The 18328-nt window shown below is 43.7% G+C and overlaps 1 protein-coding gene across 2 annotated transcripts in view; it reads left to right on the top strand.

Annotated features, from left to right (window-relative positions):
- Positions 1 to 18328, top strand: part of CDH4 (cadherin 4) — a 724604-nt gene that overhangs the window by 648845 nt on the left and 57431 nt on the right. For both annotated transcript variants that reach the window (XM_083146826.1, XM_083146825.1), the window contains exon 8: positions 14834 to 14971. In XM_083146826.1, coding sequence (XP_083002952.1) covers positions 14834 to 14971 — 138 coding nt within the window. The remainder of the gene's footprint in view (positions 1 to 14833; positions 14972 to 18328) is intronic.

Raw genomic sequence — 18328 nt, 5'->3', positions numbered from 1 at the left:
CGATGGACCCAATCAACGCGATTTTCGAATTTAACATTATTCTCTATGGGAAAATCGCGTTGATCGCATCGGTCGCGTCGCGGCCCATTATAATGGCCCGCGATGGACCCGATCAACGCGATTTTGTCTTTCACCGGCAAATACACTGGTGATTGACATAAAATCGGGTCCATCGGGTTGATCGCATGCCTTAAGTACCTTAAACTTAAGGCATGCGATCAACCCGACGGGCGCCGTGCTAGGAAACAAGTACCGAGTCTAGATTTTGGTTGATAACCTTTTCTGTGCTTTTGATAACATTTTCTGGCAGGACAAATTAATTCTGATATACTATGGAATATGTTTCTCTGTGACTTTGGAATTTTGTTCTGATAAACTGTAATCTATCCATACTAGCTAATTGTTTAACAATTGGTTATCGATTTGTGTTTATTAGCGATGGGCTATAGGGAATCTACTCTCTATGCCGCTCTGCTTTATACAGTAACCTGCTCCTATATGCAGAGCTTTGGAAAACATTTCTGGTTTCTCCCCGGATGTCTCTCTGATCAGATCACTGTATCTAGTGCTGTCAGGAGAATGAGAAGAGTGCACTTGTCAAGGACTTTAGCAGGATGACAGCTGGAGGAAAGACCAATGGGATGCTGGTTCGCACGTCCCAATCACCAAATTACATCATGCACAGGAGACTGCGAAGAAAAGGGCCTGTTAGAGCAGAGAGGATTGCAAACTGTCACTTTGAACAAAGAGCGCTGCTCAGTCAGCTGGGAACGTGGTGCGTGTGAGATAGAATGTCTATTATTTTCTGTACCCCCAGCTGATAACCAACGCTCTGCTTTGCAAGGTACAGTATGTATCTGTGGTATTAATCAGAAAAGCACCTCTCTTTGTTCACGTTTCACCTGCCACTCAATACACCTAGCAGACGGCCATTTCGTGTTCTCCAAGGTTAACATTAAAAGTAACAAGGTCGTTGAATATTTTGTACTTATCACATGTCAAATTTAAGGCCTCTAGTCAAATTATTTATACACTAACAGCTCAAGAGAAAGAAACGACATCTAATAATATTAGCTATTGTTTATAGCTAACACCTAAATGGTATACTGTAGAGCGTTTAAGCTTTGTACAGTAGGGAAACATATCCAAAGCTGACCAAAGAACTAATTCTGCTTCATTGACATAATAATTACCACATTAAACAGATGCTGTCAGCACATTTTGTTCTTTTCTCCCAAAGTCTTTTGCATTATGTATTATATTATTGTAAAAAAAAACACTGTTCCTCTGTATACCCATTCTTCTGGGGGAAATAATTTATTGCGTCATTTTTTTTTTTGTACATTTATAAAATAAATAGTTTTCCCCTGTGGCGTGGTTAGCACTGCGGAGAGCCAGCAACATAGCAAGCTATGAAGTCAAATATGTCATCTTCCGAGTCTAGGCACATACTGTACTGGGGGTTATTCTGTGTGATTCGGTCCTCCCGATGTTTGTGTATTGTGCTTGTACACATGTGCACACGGCCACGGCAAACAGAGTGTTTACCGGGAGCACGCAGCCAGGACTGTAGGCAGGGGGGGGCATGGAGTGGCGGGCCGGGGGATTCACCCATGTGAACGCACAGCATTTGATGGGCGTTACCATGAAAACAATGGGCGTTTACATGCAAATCACCCACTGATGCGGGTGTGTTGGGTGGGCAGCCACCCGACCTGCGAGCGGCATTTAGTCCACACGCAATGCTGCGGAATTTGCAGCATTGGGTTTGGAACAGAATAACCCCCACTGTTATTTGACTCTACCATACTGGCTACCGCCATAACTGTTTACAGTATGGATGGTGACAGCTCAGGAGAGAAGAAATCACTGTATCAGAAGTCAAGTGTTTGTCTAGAAGTAATACTTTCATGCAGGGGCGTAACTAGATATTTGTAGGCCCCATAGCAAAAGTTTGTAAGGGCCCCCTGTTTAGCAACTGATGGTGATATATGTATGTAAAACATATTACTTAGACAGTAGAGATGGGCCCCCTTCAGCTCTGGGGCCCATAGCAGCTGCACCCCTTGCACCTATGGTAGTTACGCCTTTGCTTTCATGTACAGTATACTAGTATGGCACTAGCACTGCGCACTTCCCTTTAGGTTAGCGCTTCACATCCTTACCTCGTCCTTTTGGATGGGGTAGGACAATTTTTCACACCCCCACCCTGGCCTTCTGGCTGGGGTCCTCTTTATTATTTATTTCTCTTCTTCTCACATTCGTGCACTTTTCACGTTTTCTGTAGTTTGTCATGTTTTTTTGGGTAGTGTGGTCGACCCTTATGGGCCTTTAATTTCCCCAAGGTGCCGAAGCTCTCGCCTTTTGGGGAGAGCTTCGGTCCCCTCGAGGACGACCCCGAGCCGCAAGGCGGAGGGAAGTCTACTGAGGGTCTCTCCAAACCGTCGGGTGCGGAGGACCCACCGTCCTAACCCTTCCGGTGGTTGAGGAATGAGGGTCTCTCTAAGCTTCGACGTTCCCTATTTTCCCCTCTTCGGCGGTTAGGGGAAAAACGGGGCCCTTCTCCTTCGGGAGAAAGCCCACTTCGATCGCACGGCCCCCTTTGCACGCGTTTAGGCACAGCACTGGTGGTAGGGAGCACACCCTGTTTTTCAAACTCATAAGCCAAATGAAACAAGAGCTGTTGTCAATTTTTGCCCTTTGATAATTCTGCCCTTTGCTCTCAGAGTTAAACAGATTAAAAAAGTAAATGAATAAATAGACCTCCCAGGGGTCAAATCAATCAATAACACACCTTATAATAGTCAAAGAGCCAAATGCAGCATTTTATTAAAGCAAGAATCTACGTATAATAAGCTGGGGGGGGGGGTGTTTCTAATCAAATCGGTCCCCCGCACATTTACACTGGGCACTGATGTTTTGCGTTTGTACATGCAGTATATGTTTTACTTGAAAGGGGTAACAAGACCCTGGAATCATTGTAGAGGACAAATAGGGGAGATGTATAAAGCCTTGAGGAGAGAAGTTGCCCAAAGCAACCAAGCTGCTCCTTTTATCTTAAACACTGTGCTAGATAAATGACAAAAGATGATTGGTTGTTTTGTGCCCAATCTATGTGGTGTTTAATGTGTGCTTTACACACAGGCCAGTATTCATCGTTTTTTGGGGGGCGAATCAGGCTGTTTTCACTCCTTGCAGTGATCATGCTCGCTGCGATTCGCTGGTGTATTTCAATGATGTTTTCACTGGGATTTGCCGAGAGTGTATTCAATGCTAGGATGGCGAATTGCTTTCTCCCTGATTTTTGCCATGATTCACCGTTTTGCATTCAACATCTTTTTAAGGTGAACTGGAAAGTGATCTTTTAAAATAAAGTTTTTTTTTGTTTTTTTTGTGTCAAATAATCAGATTTTTTTTCTGTGACGGGGCATGCTTTTTTATTCATGTGCTTGAAGCACATTCATATATATTTAATTTTTATTTAATTTAAATTTTTTTCATTAGATATTCATATATTCACTTCACTCTGGTCCCGGCTTGTTACGTGCGGGACCAGAGAAGCGGCTCCCTACCCCCCGTGCCAGCATTCCCGGGGGGCAGCCTCTGCTGCCTGTGCCCCGGGACCCCTCCCCCACAAATTCTGGCACAGGCAGGGAGGCTCAGTGGCGTAACTATAGTCCCGCAGCCCCCGCGGTGGCGGGGAGGCGCTAGGCAGGTGTGGGTGCCTGGGAGGTCTGCGGGACTATAGTTACCACCTGGTCCCGGCTCCCGACTCCTGCCCTCCCCCTCCTTACCCCATTGCCGCCGGCGCCGCTGCCTCTAAGCCGACACGCAGATCTGTGTCGGGTGATGGGCGGTCCCCGGCTCCGGCTGCAGTGCTAATATAATAACAGACACTCGGAAAATGGCTGCCCCCATAATGCTGTATGGGGGCAGTCATTTTCCGAGTGTCTGTTATTATATTAGCACTGCAGCTGGAGCCGGGGACCGCCCGTCACCCGAAACAGATCTGCGTGTCGGGTTAGAGGCAGAAGCGCCGGCGGCAATGGGGACGGGTAAGGAGGGGGTTAATATTTCGGGGGGCGTCCGAAATGTCCGGCGGGGGGGGGGGGCGCAAAAAAAGTAGTTACGCCTCTGGGGAGGCATACATCTCCCTGCCTGCCTCCATCCCCCAGGCTCCCTGCGGCTTTTGCCGCAGGGGTTAAAATTCGCCAGCAAGGGCAGCGAGCCCCTGCTGCATTGAATAGGGTGACAGAGAGGGCTGGCAGCGAATGCCGCAGCCCTCCTGAACGCTGCAAATGTGCAGCGAATCCTAAACAGGATTTGCTGCACATGGAGAATAATAACATTGAATACTCCCCACAGTGTTAGACAGCCTGCAAATTTCTAGAATGGTTCAAATTCAATGTTGTGAATCAAGCTAGATTGGGAGACTTTTTGCAGTGATTTTTCAGTGTAAATGATTGCCGCTTTAAAAAAAAAACTGGCGATTTCTTACCAAATCTCTCACTTTCTGTATTTCTCATCCTATGAAATTTCACCCAGAGTCCTGTATTACTGTCTGCCAGCCTGCCTGTAAAGAGCTGTATAAAAGGCCTTTCTGTATACCTTCTGAAATTCTTCCATGTGTATCATCACTACATCACAGCAGGGGAGTGTAACAGCTCTTTTAAGAGCTACTATTTAGCTATAAACACAGTTGTTATTATTATAGATCCCGCTCTCTGTCTGCATGACTCCTCTGTCTGAGGAAATCTTATGACCTACAGAAAACAGCCACCTCTAATCTTTCCCGTTATGTGTGTGTGACCCAGCCATCTAAGTCATCGTTCTGCTGCCCTGCACACCTGATACTAAGTAAACAGTCAAGAACAGCCATCCAAGATCACCAACAAAGAGGTGGTGCAGCATCTGCACTCACATTACACATAGGTTACAGTGAAGTAACCTTGTGGTTATAGCAATAGCTACCTTCCGAAGATTAGTGAGCAGTTGACTCTTCCGGTGTGTAGTGGCAGCCAGTCAGGTTACTGCTGCTAAGGGATATCCCAAGGTGAAATGGTAAAACTACCTTGGAAGTGAGATGGGCACAGTGTATGTCTATTCCAATACAGTTAGAAATAATTATTTATTGTTACTTTGGGATACGGTCACTATGTCTACAACCACTAGGTCGACACCACTAGGTTGACATGCATGAAGGTCGACATGGGGTTAGGTCAACAGGGTCATTAGGTTGGCATGGGGGAGGTTGACAGTCAAAAGGTCAACATGTGTCGACATTCAGGACAAAAAAAAGTGAAAAAACCCCATGTCAAACTTTTGACTGTTGACCTTCCCCATGTCGACCTAGTGACCCTGTTGACCTACCTCCTGGTCGACCTTCATGCATGTCGACCTAGTGATGTCAACTTAGTTGCTGACTATCCAATGATCCATAACCGTTACTTTCCTCTCCCTTGCTGGAAAATGTACAAATATTGTATGTGGCATTTTATACACACCTGACAGCAAATTGAGCAGTTATAGTTAAAAAAAATAGATATCCTTTGTCATTATGGATAAGGCAGATGATAGAGAAGACAGTTGTGGCAGTTCCTTTCTCTATATGACAATCCGGTACTTGTTTCCTAGCACAGCGCCCACGATATTCATTCGTATGGCATTGTATTCAATTTAAAATTGTATACCATTTTATATGGCATACAATGGCATACAATTCAATGCGATGCGATTTTAAATTGTATATACAATTTTTAATTGTATAAGCACCTTAATAGGTGCTTACAATGTTAAATGCAACCCCACGCCACCGCCACTATCAACGCCAACCTGAAGCGTGGCGAGCGCAGCGAGCCCGCGAGGGACGGCGGTACGCGTCCTCTGACCTTTTCATACCCCCACTATCCACGTCGGCGTGGAGTTGAATTTATAAAGTGTGGCGAGTGCGGCGAGCCACCGAGCCGGAAGTGTGGCGAGCGGACGCGCATTACTTCACATGTATTCCGCGTGCGCTCGCCACGCTTCAGGCTTGGTGGCTCGCTGCGCTCGCCACACTATATAGAATCAACTCCACGCCGACGTGGATAGTGGGGGTATGACAAGGTCGGAGGACGCGTACCGCCGCCCCTCGCGGGCTCGCTGCGCTCGCCGCGCTTCGGGTTGTCGTTCATAGTACGGGTGGCGTGGGGGTGCTTTTAACATTGTTAGCACCTATTACGGTGCTTATACAATTATTTATCTTATAGGGGGCACATTTAACATTGAAAACACCCATTAAGTGGCATACACTTCGGTGATATACAATTTAAAATTGTATAACATCGGCTAACATCGTATCGCATCGCATTGCATACCAACGTATGCCTTATGGTATGCGATGCGATGGGCGCCATGCTAGGAAACAAGTACCGACAATCCATATATGCATTTGCTAACGTGAAGGGGTATTGGGTGGAACTGAGTTCCACCACTTGTAATGGTAGGGGAAATTATTTTCACCTCCACCATGGCCCTGCACAGTAATTCCAACAGAAAAACACCACCCATGTCAATAGATAATGTAGCCACATCCCACATTTTCCTTCTTCAGGCTGGTGGCTCCATGGTTCTCCTCCACCTAAGGCCCACCCCTCCTGATACTTAAATGAGTTCCACAACCTCTCCTGGACCACTTTAACGTAAACCCTGAAAAAATTATGTTTTAAAGGCACTAGGGAAATTTTGTTAGGGCTTTATACAGTGCCTTTATCCCACCATGGAAATCGCAGTGGCTCCTATACAATACAGTACATCTACAACAACAACAGGCTATGAAGTATCATTTCTCATTTTATTTGCAGCAATAAGACATGGTATTTTGGACCATTTTATTGATAAACTCATGTAGGACAGTGACTCCAATAAGAGACTAGCTGTTCCTCCTTTTCTATCTTCGCCTACTCACTAAGCATGCGCATCTGTGAGCAGAATAAGCTTAGTATGAGGATGGGGGGAGGCGCATGTAACCACTCTGAGCGGGCTGCAGGTATAGGCATCAGCTGCTAACGCCATTCAAAGATGCCGATAGCAATTAGAGACAAGTTAAGGTTTTCTCCGCTTCATAAATAAGGTTTTTATGACAGACCATGCTGAGTCATGTGCAAAGGCGTGCGCAGCACATTTTATTAGGGGTGCACCGTCAAAGGAGTGTGCATAGCTCCACCTATTGGGTGAGTCTAACACCACCAATCAGGCGTGTCTTCCGTCATCTATTGGCACTCGCTACAATATAAAAAGTCTCTCAGCCACACCCTAATCTCCTGCCTATTTCAGTTGTAATCTTCGAATTACTCTGGGTAACAGCACATGCAAATACAGTCATGAACATATATGGATGACGCAGGTATTTAGTGATATGACAATGGTCTAGTTCAATTAACAATGCAAACACATAGAATTGATTGATGGGAACTTCTTTAAATGGAATACCGTTCTAAAAAGCAAAAGTCTTTAGTTAAGGGTATTGCTGGTATTGTTAGCAGCAGAGGTTTTCATGAGGGTGGGACACAGCATTAGGGGGTGCCTGTGCACCCCTAACACTCAATGTGCGCACACCTATGGTCATGTGTCACTATTTCCAAATGATCTAGAAAACCTATTTCCAACATTTCTAAATGTGAGCAATCCCTCCCAAGGATAGGGCAGACAAAGGGTGAGTTATTACTTTGTAATGTGTGTAGCAAAAGGCTGTAGACATAAGTAATCCCTGTTTTATTGTATATGAACCATGTCTTCTTGAACTTCTGAATAATATTTCGGTCATTTACCTCATCTGTCCTTTGCAGTGTGATGAGATTATAAAAGAATAAAAAATAACAAATCAACAATAATAAAAAATACAAGAAAACAACAAAAAAAACCCTTGTTATATAATTGTAAAGATGTCTAATTATTCGAGAGCTGGGTAATTATAGCATTTTTACTTAATTACAAATGTCAGGAGACACTTAAATTAGTGGTTTAGGTCTTCAGTGTCTCTCCTCTCATGTACATAGACCTGTATGTCCCCGCTTCTAGCCTCATTCATCTCAAGTTCCTTACTAATTGGGTTATTTATGGACTAATTGGCAGGAGATGAATGAAGCACTTTGGATGCTGGAGAAATGAATTTATGTTGTTGTCTGTGTTTTTCTAAGCTCCTTTTCAGTTCTGTTTTTTAAAGCGCACCTGTGGCCTTCAGGGACAGACATTTATTTGGATTGGACTATGGAAAGCACCCTGTCCATTCGCAGTGATGTCAGTAGGTCCTTATGAACTTATATAGTGGCCATTTTTGCCCACTAATCCTACCTCCCTTTAGGAAGCTGTGGAGAAAATATAAGAGAACAGGAGGTGGGTGGAGCTGTATTGTGTATTTTGTGTCTTCTTCTATGGATGGTTGATCCTTCTTCAAATTTCATGCACTTTGCAAAACTAAGTGGCAAGAACATAATGTTACATACATAGTAGTTAAGTGGAAGCTTAATTAAAAAACTTCTGTGTCCTGTCCCGGCAAACTTGTGGCATATCTGGGCTTTCTGATAATGTCTTTGATTTGCGATTACTACAGATTGAATGCAAATCATGGGGGTGATGTGTGACAAACTTTCTCTCTGTTATGATGGTAAGAAAAAAAAAAGTCAAGAGGGGCGTGGGGGGGGGGGGGAATATCCTGTATCACATAAGAATGTGCAGGATCACTGGTTTTGATTTTAAAAAAACTGTGCTACATGCCCCATATGTATAAGACTACATGGCAGCAGTAGAACTGATTAGATCCAGTCCAGGCTTTTCCTAAGATCTTCTGGAAACCATCGATTGGTTAGTTATCACAATACCTGTGATTTGTTGTGAAATATCTGTTCAGGGCAGAGGGTCAATATTCCCAATGCCTGTTAGTGGCTAGGCAATAGGACGTCTGTGTTGTTGTACCCACTTGTGAAGCCTGTGTATTGCATGCTGTAAAACCTGTGATCAGCTGTATGGCTGGTAATAAAGACAACTCTTTATTTCTTATCCAGGGTATGTTATCCTTTTCATAATATATATATTTTACTAATTAATGAACATTTTATGTAATGTTGCAAAAAAAATAATAAATAGGGGTGATATGTGATAGGATGAGGAACCGAGGATTAGTCTTCAACCTCTGCTGGTCTACAAGGGAGAGTACATGCAATGATTGCCTGATTTAATTTACAGTTGCAGGTCACTGTATAGCACACTGTACAAACGATGGACAGTTCAGTCCTGAGCGAACATTGCTGTCCGGCTGTTAAAGATAATGTTTCTTTTTCTCAGCCATTATTATGATACATTTTCAATAAAAGTCTCTTCTCCCATACTTCAAACCCCAAAAGAGATGGATGTCTTCCAGATAAGTCTGGCACTTACATGTAAGGTGTTGAGGAGCCCAGGAGAATGGACATTTGTGCAGAGAAGTGACAGGTTCACTGCAGGCTGTGATGAAGTATAATGAATTATCATACAGGGTGAGAAGAATGAGTTCAGACACTTATTACAGAGTACGAGTACCTCTTAGAACTCATCTATCTATCCAAAGGGCAACATTGCCTGATCAGCTGACACTGGATTATGCAGGTCTCTCTAGTTCTTGTCTGGACACTTCCTCCTATTATTTCAGCGCTAGAGAACCTGATCCGTCACTGAGGTTTCACATTGCTGTTGTAAATTATTTTCTCCCCAAAGCACCTCTGTGCCCTTAACACTCCCCCAGATGCTGCTTGTATTCAGCAGTGGCAAACTGTGTGTCAGATTCTAATCATCACAAAGCTAGAGAGGACTAAGGATTGGTTCTCTTGCTAATGAAAATCATTATCAACCATTATCTGCTTTAATTAATTTATTCATCAAATTCTGATTTGGGTGGCAGTGTTCGTGCTGTGAACACCACAAAGACAAGTCTTTGTTGTCGTAGCTGCAGAACGGGTATTTAGTGTGATTGGAATCGCATACATACAATTATCAGCATGTGTAACCTTTCCTGGGCTGAGACAGCACATCAAGGAAATAAGTGGAAATTGGAATCACTATGCGCATCAAAGTGTACTTATCTATTAAGATATAGTGTGAATTAAAGTACAGTCATGGCGACATGTAATAGTGACATGTAATAGTCTTCTGGCAGCAAGTGGTAAGTAGTGGGCTCTTTGTTTTACATAACTGTCAGTTTAAGTTTGTTTTTTTTATACAAAATGAAGTTTAGTAATAGAATATATATGGAAGTCTATGACCATCTAAAAGCAATAGAGCAGCTGTAAGCAGCCTGTGTCCACTGAGATATTGGAAAAAAACTAAGGGGTCTATGTATTACGCATTGGAGACAGATAAAGTACCAATCAGCTCCTAACTGTCATGTTACAGGCTGCATTTGAAAAATGTCCTGAGTTGTTTGGTACTTTATCTCCGTCCACCGTATCTCTCTCCAATGTTCAGTACATAGACTCCTAAACCATACCTTCCAACTATTCTTCACTTGCTTGCAGGACGGACAAATTAGGGGGTGTGACCTTGTGGATGGGGTCATGGCCTATGAGCTAAGCACTTCCTGGTCATGCCTTACAGTTTCCACCACTGTAAGGCATGACCATAGGTGTGCGCATATTGAGTGTTAGGGGTGCACAGGCACCCCCTAATGCTTTGCCCACCCTTATGAACACTTCCCTGCCATTAGCAATACCAGCAATATGTTTTACCAAAGACTTTTGCTTTTTAAAACTGTATTCCATTAAAAGAAGCACCCATCAATCAATTATATGCAATTTGCCTTGTTAATTGTACTAGACTGCTGTTATATCACTACATACTGTACCTGAGTCATCCATATAGTTGCTTTTGAATTTATTTGCATGTACTGTTACACAGAGTAATTACAAAATAAAAAATTAAATTGGCAGGAGATTATGGTGTGGCTGAGAGACCTTTTATATTGTAGCGAGTGTCAATAGATGATGGTAGTCACGGCTGATTGGCGGTGTTAGACACCCCTTTGACGGTGCACCCCCTTATAAAATGTGCTGCGCACGCCTATGGGCATGACCAGTGCTCTGTGAGCTGCTGTTATGGCCCCTGTCCCCCTCTTAAGGTGCCAATACACTAGTAAGATTTATCTTCAGATCTTTGCTCTCATCCATAACCATGTTTTTGTTCCAACCAGCCAGATCTGAAGATAAATCTGCGTGTGTATGGCCACCTTTACAGTGATTACATGCTGTGCACAGGATCTATTCACTGCTGCTCTGCTAAGCAGAGCAGCAAGTGACGGGGGTTCTCAACTACCCCACCCACCACCACCACCGCAGGACAGTTGGAGTTATGCCTAAACCTTCCAGGTAATTCCAACTCTAGCAATGGTAAAATTGGTCCTATTATTCAGGAATAACTCTTCCCTGGATATGTGTTGGTTAAAGCATGCCTATATGTTGTTGTTCTATAAGAATGCAGATCTCTGTCTTAGAACTGAGAGCACACCAGTGATTTGCTATCCTATAGACCTGCAATGCGCAGACAGAGCTGGTAGGAAGTGTACAGTACATTACAGTGAAAGTAAGCTGTTTTCCTGATACTGTCAGACTGAGCTCTCTCTGTGCACAGGAGCTTCATGCAGTTCACTCACAGTTCAACCACGCAGTCAGGAAGGAAAGTCAGTTTGGATTAGAAGCATTGATTTAAAATGTATTTTGCCCAACTATGGATTTCTCCTGCCACTTCCCTAAATCTCTTCTGATTTGGAGAAGTTGGCTTTTCTGGAGCACTGTCACAGACTCACAATGCAGGTTGTCACTGCTCTGTCCTCAAATGTTTATTCACATGGATACGTCACTCAGCCTGCTCTGGTGAAGGGATGTGGAGGACATTACTTACTCCTCCTTTTGTGTAGTAAATATATAATAAGTCATATAGGGGTTTATTCTAGTTCATTCTTTCTGACAAAATCCTTCTTAGATGGACAAAACCATGTGCACTGCAGGGGGGCAGATGTAACATGTGCAGATAGAATTAGATTTGGGTGAGTTATTTTGTTTCTGTGCAGGGTAAATACTGGCTTCTTTATTTTACACTGCAATATAGATCTCACTTTGAAGAAAAACCCCACCCAAATCTAATTCTCTCTGCACAAGTTACATCTACCCCACCCGCAGTGCACATGGTTTTGTCCATCTAAGAAGGATTTTGTCAGAAAGAATGAACTAGAATAACCCCCATAATAAGTCCATCACTCTATTGCAACCGTAAGAACCTCTTAGCTATACGTATGCTAAAATAAACTAAAGACACAGACATGGCTACATTGGATTAAAGGTCACAATTTATATTAATGGAACAACCAGATTTTAATTTACCAAAAGGAAAGCAGAATAAGCACTGCTACCGCTAGAGCAAGAATAAACATGGCCTTCAGTTAGATGTGAATTGAGTTGCTAGCGGTGCTGCTTACTTAGAAGCAGCAATGAGAGCACTGTTATGGTAAAGACACAGCATTCGATCTTCCCCAGCAACACCCGCGTATGCCAGTTGCCACAGCTGCTACCTAGAGGCTCAGAAATCTATGTCCTTGCCTATTCCCTCCAGTGCAATGTGGTGACAGACCTCCATTTGGAGAAAAAAAATATTGCCATTCTGATGTTGTTCTTCGTCCATTGACGCAGGACCCATTCGCGCATGTGTACAACGGGTCCTGCATATGCACAAAATACAGATAATCGGTACTTTGTGGCATGGTGTGCAGTAAAAAATGCACTCAACTGAAGTCCAGTTTCAGTAAAAGAAGCTGGAACATCATGCTCACCAACAACCAAAGATCCCATAGTATCTGAATGGTGTTGGTGGAAGATCTTACACTGCTGCAACTGGATCTGACACTGTCCCTTGCCGGCCGTGCAACTGAGCTCCAATGCCACAGTTGATTATGCAACAAGAAAATCTACCCCAGTGAGTCACCGAAGATATCAAGCAATTCCACCAAGGGGAGGTGAGGAGCAGTGAGAGGGGGATAAGATGAGGGGGATACAAATACAGCCTGTGTACAAGTATAAAGAGGTCAGGGTGGCAGGAGTTTATGTATATCAGAAAGTAGTTCAGGACACAGGTGATGTCACTGCAACACAATAGTGGGCATCAGCACCACAGAACCCTCAAAGAGACAGGAGGGGCAAGCACTGTGCAGAGATTTAAGAGAATAACCCAGGGGTTCCCAATCTTTTTTGAATCACGGCACCCTAGAGAATCAGAATTTTTTCGTGGCACCCCATACGCCAAAAAAGAATAATTAGATTGGGTTTATATGTGATTCTTAGGGTCAAGGGCAGGATTTGCTTCTGTTTGTACACATTTTATAATTGGCAGCCACCAGCACTGCTTTTGCTCAAAAATAACTAACCATTAATAATTTGAGTTGGTCCTGGACCACCAACCCAGGGCACCCCTGTATGTGTCCTGAGGCACCCCTGGGAACCACGACACACAGTTTGGGAAACACTGGAATAACCTGATTCCAGCAGATATAATGCCAACAAACCAGCAAGATAATGGGCTGGTAAAGTCACATCAGGGTTGGAATTCATGGAGCTGAAGATCTGTCCAGTGAAACTCCAGATCAGGTAGGGCTCTCTGACTAATCATAGTCATAGTGGGAAGGTAGCCTCAGCCAAATGGTGGGGTGAAGATTACAGACCTACTGTAATAGGATGGGGTATTTTGTTGAGTAAAAGCTATCCAATGATAAACAAGAAAAGGATTGATGAAGAAAGGCAAAATAAAGATGAAGAAATGTGAGGAAAACTGGACAATTGCTCTCGCCTATTTCTAGATCCTTAGATTGGCCTTAGGAACTGGTCATCCAACCCAGAATGTAGATGACTTGTAATGAATGTAGGCTGTACACTGGCAATTAGCAATGTTCTATTTGATGGACAATGGTCTGAGACGGTGACCCCATGGGAGAGTACGGTATAGTATGTTGACAATGAACACGTTGACATTTACCATGTCGACATTGACATGGCGATAATGTGTATAGTGTGTTTTTAAGGTAAGTCTGTCTAAACTGAACCCAAATAGTGATGTTTTATTTTTATGTATATTTCTAATGCCAACATTTTAACCATGACAGCATTGTCATTATTGGCACCAGGTGTGGTGCAAGAAACATCTTAACTTCCCCTAATCTCTCCCTTCCATAAACATGGATTTTAGGATTTATTTGCAGTGACTGCAATCCTAGAATATGCACTATTATAGGCTAATTCTGCACCCTGGAGAATCCTTCCCCTGGTAATCCAAGTGCAGACTAATTATTTACAGTCTTCTGTCTATTTCCTGTGACTGTCCCAGCATAAATATCCATCCACACTGACTTTCCAATCTAATCCTTAATTACATTATTGAAGGAATTCTGCAGAGGATGATAAATGCCTTCACTGGACAATTATACGAATGATATGGATGCATTTGTGATTAGAAACTACTGGTCCCAGGTCACATCATTCACTTTAAAGCTGAAATGCTCATTACAGAACAGTGCGCCACTATTCAGTCCATTGTTACAACAGTGGTATAGAGAGAGCAACATTATTCAATTCATTTGTACTGTACATTTAACATTCATTTTTTTTACAATGGATTGAAAGTAAAATGATATAAAATATGATGATTTTTAAACACGTTTCTCGGGAATTTTAGATGGACTAATTATTTCATTTAGGAGATTGTTTCTGCGCTGAATGTTTGACTTATTACTTTATAGTCACATTATAACCATAGTAATCTATATAATCTATGTCTTTTACTGCAGACAGTCCAGCAGTACACCGTTGTCATTCAAGCTACAGACATGGAGGGGAACTTAAACCACGGATTGTCAAACACGGCCACAGCTATTATAACTGTCGCAGATGTCAATGACAACCCCCCAGAATTTACCTCCAAGATGGTAAGTTAATGCATATGTCCATTGTTCATTACAATGTCCTATTAATGAGTAATGCTGCTACTGGTCAAAGTTGAGCAGTGGTGGAACTTGTAAGTGACAGGCCCAGGTGTAAAAATATAATTTGGGCCCTCTGCTCTATCCCAACCCAAGAAGTCAATGGTGGTCTGGGCAGCAATGGGCCCCTTAGTTCTCAGGGGCCCCGTGGCAATGCGCCAATGGTAGTTTCACCTCTGAAGTTGAGTATCCTTTGTCTGAAATTCCAAAAGGATCCAAAAAGTAAGGATAACTTTGCTTTCTGATGGCTCAATATACACAAACATTGTTTTATGCACACAATTTTAAAAATATTGTATAACATTACCTTCTGTGTATAAGGAAACTTACTGAATTCAGTGTTTACAATTGGTTATCATCTTCAAGATATCTTAATATGTTTATGCAAATATTCCAAAATCCAAAACACTTCTAAGCCAAAGCACTTTGATAAGGGATTCTCAATTTGTAGCACCTTTGAAAATTGGCAGTGCTGCCTAACTGGCTCGCCTCCAAAACACTTTTCTTCTTCATTCACTACGCGGCACAGGAAGGACGATGGGTATAGCCGGGAGAGGACAGTCTGAGCACTAAACAGTTAATGTTAATTACCCAGCATCCTTTGGCTCCCTCTCACCTTTATGAACTAACTATTACATTTGCACAGGCCCTATTCATTGATAAACTTTTGGAATGAGTTTGCACTGCAGCATATGTAAACACAGGGGAAGGGGGGTTACAGTTGCATAGAAACCCCTTCCTCTTAACAAGTGGTTACATTTATGACAAAAATAGCACTGGTATATAATATGATTAGTAGAGCTGCTGCCACACCATGCAGTTTAAGGGACAGAGCAGGTTTGCTGCACATGTTGAATAATGGCAGCTTCATCTACCAAATTTGCTATGTTTGTGGATCTAAACCACGCATTGCCAAACTATGGCCCTCCAGCTGTTGTGGAACTACAAGTCCCATCATGCCTTGCCACAGTTTTGCTATTAGGGAATGCTAAAACTACAGTATGGCAAGGTATGCTGGGATGTGTCGTTTCACAACAGCTGGAGGGCCACAGGTTGGCCATGCCTGATCTAAGCGCTCAATCAATGCACTGGACCAAAGAGTAGCTGCCAGGAAAAAGAGAGAGACAGAAGCCTTGCCATGAGGTAGGAGAATGTGTGCTTTAAAAATGCATTACTGGTTCTATTATGTTTGTGTATGTGTAACCTTTTCTTGACCACTTATTTATATCATTTATATTATTTAAATGCCAATGTTAATCCTTTGAGTGCCAACATCTCTGTGAGAGATGTGCAAAATATCTGCTAAAAATGCCAGCGTCGGTCACATTTGTTATATAAATTCAAACAAAAAATGTTGCGTAAAAAAAGATTGTATTCACTATATAAGATAAACATTACAGGTCATCAGGGCAGTTTCTAGACAATTTATCTCCCAGTGCGAAGAAATAAAAATTGTGGCTTAATATAAGGGGAACGGCCTAGTTATAACCGGTGTGGTCTAGCAGGGAATAATTACCTTACACCTGCAACCTACATGACCAGATATTGGTTACTGCAGGAATGGTCGTTGTCCTCTTTCGCTTAAGTTGGTGGGCTGAAGGCCACACAGTCACATCAAACTTATAGACATATAGACCCACACAGTGACCTAGTACGCTTCACAAATCAAGCCCAAACAATGACAGGCTACTTAAATCATTATACACTGTTTATCCATAATGCCAATTACACAATAGGCCACACACCATGATGCCCATTACACATTACACCGCACACTGTGATGCTCATTACACCACACACCGTGATGCCAATTACACATTACACCCCCCACCGTGATGCCCATTACACATTACGCCCCACACCATGATTACATTACATATTATCCCACCCATAGTGATGCCAATTACACAATATACCTCATACCATTGATGGCCATCCCTAGCCCTTAGTGCAGTTTCTAATATAGTGCAGCACATTACAATTGGAAACCGTAATAAAACATAGAGGTAGGAGGGTCCTGCTTGCGAGCTTACAGTCTATATGCAGCTTACTGTACACGATGAAGCTATTGTTGAAGCACATTACAAAAAGTGTAGAGATTTTTATTCCAAAATGCCATCACATTCAATAAAGTCAGCTTAGTAAAAGGAAATAGGATGTACCAGTTTTCACAGACAGCATGTGCAGTCATGTGCTATGTTCTGGAGGGTTCATGGTGCATATTCCACTTGCTGCTAATATACCTGTCGCACTGAGGTGACCACCAATGTGTCACTGGTGCAAAAGTTACACAGAGGACGGGACATCTATGTGTGTCTCACTAATGCCTGGAAAAAACACACACACACACACACATATATCTGTGTGTGTGTGTGTGTCTGTTTAATCAGCAGCCATCCTTCATGTGTCTGCATTTATCTCGGTCCTCCTGTATGTATGTATGTATGTATGTATGAAACATCCCAGCGCTGCTAGTAACATAGAAGCAGACGTGGGAAAGCCGGTCCTCTCTGCGAAGGGGATCTAGCAGCTACAACACGTCCTTATCTGCAGCCCGGGTCCCTTCCCCCCCCCCTTCATCATAATCATGTATATCGCTCACACAATACTATCCCCATGTGCTGCCAGGCGGGAAATCTAAACACACAGGAAGTGCCCTGTCAGCAGCTCTGGCTTCCTCCTTACAGCTCTGCCTGTGTCACTGGTGCGCAGCCGCCACTGCTGCTGCTGCTGCCGCCCCGGCCAGGCATTCGTGAGATAGGTTGGCATTAATTAACAGCAGCAATGCTAGCTCAAGCGTGGCTGCAGCCTGCTTTATGTAGAGTGAGTGACAGTGACTCACTCAACTTCAGCAGTGCCCTCATCGGCCGCGGCACCCCGTGCGGACAGCCCAGGGCCGGTGCAATCTCAGCCAATCAGCATGCGGCCAGTGTTTTCAAACCCAGAAGCAATGATGGACGGCGGCACCCGACAGGGATCTGTAAGTTGCTGTGGGTGGTGGGGGCGCCGAAGATACCCCTCAGACTGCTCGGACCCCCCCACTGGATAGCGCAGCAGGGACCCCTCAGACCGTGGCTTGTGCCACAGGCACCCCTCAGACCGCATGGACCCCCCCTGCTGCATATAGCCGGGGGGGGGGGGGAGTTCACCTCCGCTCACTTCCATCCGGGGGGAGGGAGAGGGGGGAGCCTGCTCTGAACTGCTGCCCTCCAGTGGCCGGCGCCCTAGGCCCTGTGTCCGCCTCTAGAAACGGCCCTGCAGGGCATTATGATGAATAAAAAACGTTTGCTTGCCAATTTTCAC

The sequence above is a fragment of the Crinia signifera genome, chromosome 6 (genome assembly GCF_055691185.1).
Source record: "Crinia signifera chromosome 6, ASM5569118v1, whole genome shotgun sequence".
NCBI classification, from domain to species: Eukaryota; Metazoa; Chordata; class Amphibia; order Anura; family Myobatrachidae; genus Crinia; species Crinia signifera.
This window is presented reverse-complemented; position numbering and strand designations above follow the sequence as displayed.